General features: G+C 48.1%; 1 protein-coding gene across 1 annotated transcript; it reads right to left on the reverse strand.

Annotated features, from left to right (window-relative positions):
• Nucleotides 1-3,028: 3,028 nt before the first annotated feature.
• Nucleotides 3,029-7,395, reverse strand: LOC123176056 (wax ester synthase/diacylglycerol acyltransferase 11). The gene is made up of 7 exons (XM_044590453.1): nucleotides 7,059-7,395; nucleotides 6,346-6,966; nucleotides 5,548-5,614; nucleotides 5,366-5,439; nucleotides 4,402-4,617; nucleotides 4,123-4,260; nucleotides 3,029-3,411 (listed from the first exon to the last, which is right to left on the reverse strand). The coding sequence occupies exons 1-7, from the start codon at nucleotides 7,332-7,334 to the stop codon at nucleotides 3,244-3,246; spliced, it is 1,560 nt and encodes a 519-aa protein (XP_044446388.1). The 5' UTR covers nucleotides 7,335-7,395; the 3' UTR covers nucleotides 3,029-3,243.
• Between the last annotated feature and the right edge of the window lie 374 nt (nucleotides 7,396-7,769).

A 7,769-nucleotide genomic window follows, 5' to 3' on the forward strand; every position in this document is an offset into this window, starting at 1 on the left:
GGGGGGCTGCTTCTTCGGGCGCGGCGGCGGAGCTCGGCGGCCGGCGCGCTGGTGGTGTCGGTGCGGGGCGGCGCGGCCTGCTGGCCGGTGGCGGCACGTCACGGTGGAGCGCGCGGGCCGGTGGCGGCGCGGCGTTCTTCGCGGCGGAGCTTGTGCTGGTCAGATCCGCGCCGGCTGATCTGAGGCGGCGGCCTCGCTGGTGCGGACGGCGCTCCTCCGGCGGCGGGGAGTGCTCGTCGGTGAGGTAGGCCGGATCCCCTCGGCTGCGCGGGCAGCGAGGTCCCGGTGGGCGCTGGTCATGGCGCGGGGAGGCCCCGGGCTCCCCTTGTCAGATCGGAGGCGATCTGGTCCGCTCATGATGCATGACCTCCGGCCGGCCTGGATCTCCGGCGTGCACGCGCCTGCTGATGTTGTGGCTGGTTCGGAGGTGGCAGCAGGGTGCTTGGCCGGGGGAAACCCTTGGCCGCCGGTGGCGGTCACGGCGTCGATGGCGTCCCGGACGCCATTCCCTCCTTGGTGGCGGCGCCGAGGCTAAACCTCCCCTGCCTCCCCCCTTCCCCTGCGCCCGGGTGAAACCCCTAGCCCCGGTGGCTAAGCGGCGGCGGCGCCACAGCGTCGTCACCTTCTTGAAGGCGCCGACTTGGGCATGGGGATGCTGGGTGTGCATGGCGAGCTTGTCTTGTTTCCTGTTGGCGGCCCGTCTGATCTACCGCGTCGCAGCTACGGGCAGTTCTCGTGGCTGCGGTGCTTCTCTTCCGGCCGTGTCTCCGATGGGGACCTCGCCCTTCCTCACCTTGTACATGCCGTGGTGGAGCGGTACTTCATCTCACTCATTGATGGCGGCGAAGATCGGCGGCATGGCGCTGTGGAGGCTCGTCGCCCGATGCGCGGAGATGGACTCGCGCAGGAGGAGGTAGCTGTCTGGCGTCATGGTGACGTCGATGGCGGAGTGGCCTACACAAGGTAGAAGACTTAATATATTCTGAAGACGGACCTGTGGAAGATGGCTGCGACGACACAAGAATGTGTCTGACCGGATTGTGCCCCAGACCCGGTATGTGGCTCGGCTGGGGCTTCCGGCTTTTGATGTTAGGTTTAGGTGAGTGGTTTGGGTAGTGGCCCAACTAGCATCCCTTCATCATATGGATAAGAGTAGCGGCATATGTTGCCGAGATGGTGGTTTCAGGAATATTGTCTGTAATACTTTGTAAGGTCCTCGAGAATAATTAATAAAGTGGCCGTATGCATCTCCCAGATGCAGAGGCCGGGGGTCATCCTTCTTTTCTAAAAAAAATAAATAAACCACACAACAAGGAAAATGGCAAGATACAACGGTGCCGAGGATAGCAACAAAGCCCCAGAAAACAACAAGCACACATCGAAAGAAAGAATTGAGCACTGCTTGGAGTCCCTGGAGCCCTCATCCACGGTCAGGTAACCGGAGCAGAGAACAAAGTCAACTTGAGGGGGGAGACTAGCCCGCAGAGAGTGCCATGCCATTTCCAACACCTTGAAGACAAGCACCACCGCACCAACAAGCTCCATGGCCAAAAGGATCCTCATGTCCCCTCGCCTTGGATTGAAGGGCGCTGCACAGTCAAACGATGAAGGCATGCACCCAAGTGCCTGGCCGGAAACGGATGACGAGGTCCCTAGGTGAGGCCACCGAACACAACTCCTCATTGAAGACTAGCTACCTTGGGAGAATCACGGTGATGGCCACATAACCATCAACGCGAAGAGAAGTAGCACAATCCACACCCAGACCTCGACCACCGGCAGGTAGGAACATAGCTCATAGGACAGAGCCTTCAAGAAGGGAATGTTGCCATAGTGCCGCCACCGTCCGGGCCGACATGTCGGACCAAGGGTTTCACCGCGTGCCCAAGGAGGAAGAGATAACCCAAGATGATGCCTCCAGGGAGGGGAACAACGCTCAAGAGCATTGCCTTCACCATCACCAACACCTGCGGGCAAAGTTTCTCTTGTAAGCGAACGACATACCTCCCACAATCTACTAGCAACACAGAGGTAGACAAATAGAGATGAAGAAGAACACCCGAGAATAGGCAAGGAGAAGCCTTGACGCTAACTCCCACCCATAGACGCCTCCCACATGGGCTGTCACACCGCCCACACGGCCAAGACAGAACAACAAACATGCATGACGACACCCACCGCAAGGCAACTGCCTGCTCCGAGCCCGAAGAACCAACCTAACTTGCCTCCAATCGACAGATGGGCTGCGTGTTGGGGAACGTAGTAATTTCAAAAAAATTCCTACGCACACCAAGATCATGGTGATGCATAGCAACGAGAGGGGAGAGTGTTGTCTACGTACCCTCGTAGACCGAAAGAGGAAGCGTTATCACAACGCGGTTGATGTAGTCGTACGTCTTCACGATCCGACCGATCAAGTACCGAACGTACGGCACCTCCGAGTTCAGCACACGTTCAGCTCGATGACGTCCCTCGAACTCCGATCCAGCCGAGTGTTGAGGGTGAGTTTCGTCAGCACGACGGCGTGGTGACGATGATGATGTTCTACCGACGCAGGGCTTCGCCTAAGCTCCGCAACGATATTATCGAGGTCTAATATGGTGGAGGGGAGCACCGCACACGGCTAAAATATCGTATATCAATTGTGTGTCTAGAGGTGCCCCCCTGCCCCCGTATATAAAGGAGCAAGGGGGGAGGCCGGCTGCCCTTGGGGCGCGCCAAGGAGAGGGGGGAGTCCTCCTCCTAGTAGGAGTAGGACTCCCCTTTCCTAGTCCAACTAGGAAGAGAGGGAGGGAGGAAAGAGAGGGAGAGGGAGAGGGAAAGAGGGGCTGCGCCCCCCTCCCCTAGTCCAATTCAGACTCCTCATGGGAGGGGGCGCGCCACCTCCTGGCTGCTGCCCTGTATTATGCTTCAAAAAAACCAGTATTTAAATTTTTGTGTTAATGGACATATCAAAGACAATTCTAGAGTTATGAGTACAAAACTGAAATCTCATAGGAGGACAATTAATTAATTAGCATGGTCCTCATATAAATGGATAATTCATATTATTCCTTGTGATACATCATTGTCCAACAATAATAGTGTGCCTAATACATTTGACTTGCAACCTTGGTTTGGTACAATTTATCATTTTAGCTACTTTGTCGAGACTCATGACACACACATATCGAATATGCAGGTGTATAATGCTGGCATTATACAATTTTCATACGGGCACTAAGTAATTCACCATTGATTATATTACTCTTTCTTGATGGATTCTGAAAGCCTTGAAGCCGCATCCTTAATGAGTCCGAAGGACTCGACAAAGTCATCCAAAAGTTGACTATAATTTGGAAATATTTCCTCATCAACTGATAAAACTATCTTAATAGTGTTATTATAACTCTGGTAGTGCACAATCAAAGCCTGCAAAAGAAACCTTTGTGATTAATTACAAATCAGGGTGGCAGAATGATTGAATTTTATATGTTTACTTCCATTTCTATTTTTTCCATGGTGGAGTTTTACTTGTATTGTTCCAAGATGTTAACCTAGCTTGGTTGGGTGTGTGTATTCATGTATGCCCACACAAAACCAAGTTATCTCCATAGTCGCGTAGCTATTTAATGACAAAACTATCCGCATAGCTATATCTAGAATGGCATCTAACCATATGTGGTGTCTTGGGTTCAAGTTCACTTACAAAAGAAGAGGAGGAGGAGGAAATGCAGCAACACAGATACTCCTAACTATCTCATTGTTCTATAAACTCCATTGGAGAGAAGTTTCAGAGTACACCTTGCCTAGTTTTGAGTACTCTTGAACTCGAATTTGGTCCGTCTAGTTATATATGTTTACTTTCTCCTTGGTCCATCTATAATTTTGAATATAACTATATGACCATATGGTAAATCATGTATAATGTTGTAGTTCTGTATTATCCTTTTTTTCCAATAAACCAAAAAGATCAAATGGGTGGTTTGATCATTTAGATAGAGTGACTTTCTATTCCAAAGCGAAGCATTACGACTGATGTCCTTGCATTGTGGATTGTTTTGTAGATGAGTTGAGTTTGATAAAAGTAAAATTTTGGTTTAAGATTGAAGGTTTTTCGACGTAAGATCGTGGGTGACTTACTTGGGGAACTCCATAAACGCTAGGCGCAATGAAGACAACTGGATGCCCACACAACTCTATTTTTTCAATTGGTCCAACCAAGTTTGAGAATGAAATAGTTGTATTGGCGAACATACGGCGGAAGGTAAAAGCGCCTGCCTGCTTGGATTGTCAAGTCAAACAGTTACAAACTTGGATAATAACTAGTAAAAACAATGTTAGTTTATTTAACAAGGAGTTTCTTAATTTGTGTAATTCGATTTTACGAAAAACATATAAGTAAATGGGTATAAAATATACCTTCAGACCAAACATTTTGACAAAAACTTCACTTGTCTTACATGTGAAGATAGCTTCAAGTGAGCTCTTTTTCCTGTCCACGGTCATCTTAGCCTTGCGAACATATGCAAGTGGATCATTGTGCATTGCTAAATGAAATGGAAGGAGGATGTAGCCTAGTTGATTTCCCCATGCCACATCGTTGCTCCTACCGGATTCTATCATATTAGCATATGCCTGTACATAGTTGTAAGAAAACATTAGACTAAAATAATGATATGCTTTGTAATGAGATGATCTCTTGCATTCCAAAATAATTTACGTTTCAACACAAACACATGCAGTCAAACTACTAGTATTACACACTGGAATTAATTAGATTCTTCAGGTGTACATATACTCCCTCCTTTTCGGTTTATAGGGCTCAATTCAAAAATCTCATCAACCAAGGTAGATGGTGAGTGGTGGAATAATTTTTGTAGTTTGCAAAACCAGTCAATTAATGCGCTTGTTTTCCTCAAACAATTGTGTTTACCAATGCATTAATTACAATGTATGCATGCACAAAACACATGCATTGGTCAATTTTCTTTTAATACTTGCATGCAATGATTTAATGCACCTTGAAATCTGAACATGTGATGGGGAACAACCAAATTGAGCCTTATAAAACGGGAAAACTAAAATTCTGAGATAAGCCTTATAAACCGGAAAGGAGGGAGTATGATCTCAATAGTTTTACTAGAGTTGTTTCATAATACAATGATTCATACTATTCTTTTACTAACATTCATATGAAAAGTACTGGGCCAAACTTGCGGGTTGAAAATCGTTCTGACAACTGAAATGTCGTATATTCACGTAAGTAAGGCATAGTCATTCGGAGCGCAGAAACATAAATGAATATCAATAATGACGTTTTTTGGAAATTTACACATTTTGGTGAAAGAAAAACTTTTCTTCTGATGGAAATGAAAAAACTTACTTGTAGGCTAGCGGTTGGCCTTGTATTTACAAGGAGGACAGACCGCAACCATGTTCTGTAGGTGTCAGTGCCACCTAACACAAGTTGAAGATCATTTACATGAATTAATGTGTATAGCAAGTACAGTACGTTTGCTTGTGGGAGAAACTGTATACCCTCGTTGTCCGGCTTACATTACTTACCAGAGTTGCGAAAGTAATAGCGTGACAGAGCAGCGGAAGTTGCCCCAACCAGCACATCATTGACAGTCTCCAGAAAGAAAAAAACACCGACAAAATTAATTATTCGCAAAAAGGACCAAATTAATTAATACTAGTAGAGAATAAATAGAGCGGCCGCGCGTTAATGTTCGGGCACAACTCACTTCAAGCTGTGTGACATACTATCAGCTAATATTAGCACGCAAATAGCTAGACGCACACAGAAGCATAATTATAACCGCTAAGGCCACACATGTCAAGAGATAAAACTGATGATATCAGATTAAAGATGATTTTGAGATTAAAAACATTCTATAGCTTAAAGTGTATGCTTACAATATGTTTTAACTGATATCAGATTAAAGATGATTTTGAGATTAAAAACATTCTATAGATTAAAGATGATTTTGAGTATCAAGGTTTGGTTAAGAAAATTGAACACTTTTAGGCTAGTCATAGTGGTGAGTAACTTAGATTAGTGTCATGAACATTAGTCTATGTTACTATTGCCTTCATAGTGCAAAGTGTCATAGAAGCAGTACCATTTATTTATTTTGCGGGGTGAAGTGGTATCATATATGGTTGCATTTATTAACTACCTTGATACATGTCAAGAGTATATTGCTGTGAACTAATTGTACAACTATTTATGTCTGGCTCGGAGGAAATGCCGTACGTACATAGTAATAGTGTAGAGATGGGGATTTTAGAAGAGTTATGTGATCATCGATCCATCGAACAGGCAGCTAGATAGCTAGTAGGACATATATATATACTTACGCAACTCATGGCATTCTTGATGAACTTGACGTCGTCCAAGCTAAGGCTCCGGTGCACAAAGCGCCTACGGGGGTTCAACATGACGTCGCCGTCCGCACGTCTGAAGGGTGTCCACGGGTCCCTCAGGAACACAGTCGTCGCAGCGAATAAGCTGACGTCCACCATGGTGTTCCATGCGAGCACGAGATACGGCCAGATCCACGTGATGAACGCTGCTAGGGCGCCAGGGGATGTCGGCTCACGGCGCCGCGGCGCGTAGATGGCGCCTGTGCGCGCCGGCGGCTCCGGCATGGCCGGCAGGCGTGTCGGGTCGGCGGCGCTGCGCGCGGACGCCAGGAGGAGTGTGATGAGCGACATCCCGTCGCCGAGGGAGTGGTGCACGCGGGCCACCACGGTGGAGGCCGCCTCGGAGGTTGGGAAGTCGAGGAAGTGGAACTCCCATAGCGGGCGGGAGCGGTCCATGGGGAGCGTGTACACCGAGGCCACGTAGTCCTCCACGGCCCGGTCCGGGTCGGCCGCCACGGCGGCGGGGTCAAGCGTCGGGACGATCATGTGGTCCTCCACGTTCACCGCCGTGCGCGCCCACCGCGGGTTGTTGCCGTCCTTTGACCCATCTGTGACCTGCCGTGAACGAACGCACAGGCACTCACGGGTGAAATTAACCTAGTGACAAAATCGCTGCTTATAGCTTTTACTTATAGCTGTAGATATACCTGGATGCTGCGGAAGCGTGGGAAACGGGCAAGTTCCGCGGCAACGCCGGCGCTGAAGACCGGTAGGTTTACGGGCGAACCAAGGCCGATGGTAACGACGATGTATATACCTTCCATGAGTCTTGCAGTAGGGGTGACAGGCTCTTCCTCCTCGGTAGCCGCCGAGAAATCGTCCGTCGTCGTCCATTCGGCCGGTGCCGATCTCGGCGTGCGTATCGGGAGCAATCGGCTAGTTGGCGCGGAGGCTATCGAGGGGCTGACACTGCTAGCGTCCATAGCTACTCTTTTCAAGAGAGGATCGCTGCATGTACTACGGAGTGATCTGCTCGATCTGTAGGTAGTAGGTGTAGGTATTTATAGGATGAGGAGTATGTGTTTCTCTTTCCGTGACCTTCCTGACTAGCTTGTACAGACACGCGGAAGATTGGTAAAAGACCTCGCAAGAAAAAACAAACTGGTACGAGTATGTATACCTCCTCCGTCAAAGTTGTGCTATAGTTGAGACACTTATATTAAAATTATATTAGGATTGAAGAAAGTATAATCCCCTCCGTCTCATAATATAAGAGCAGTTTTGACACACTACATTAGTGCTATCAATACCGCTCTTATATTATGGCACGGAAGGGGTGTTAATTAATGAAAGGCACACTGGTCCTTGAGGAAATAAAGATGGCGGCAGTTTGAAAGCGTAGTCCAATCTCGCAAAAA

Source organism: Triticum aestivum, unplaced genomic scaffold (genome assembly GCF_018294505.1).
Source record: "Triticum aestivum cultivar Chinese Spring unplaced genomic scaffold, IWGSC CS RefSeq v2.1 scaffold97862, whole genome shotgun sequence".
NCBI lineage: Eukaryota > Viridiplantae > Streptophyta > Magnoliopsida > Poales > Poaceae > Triticum > Triticum aestivum.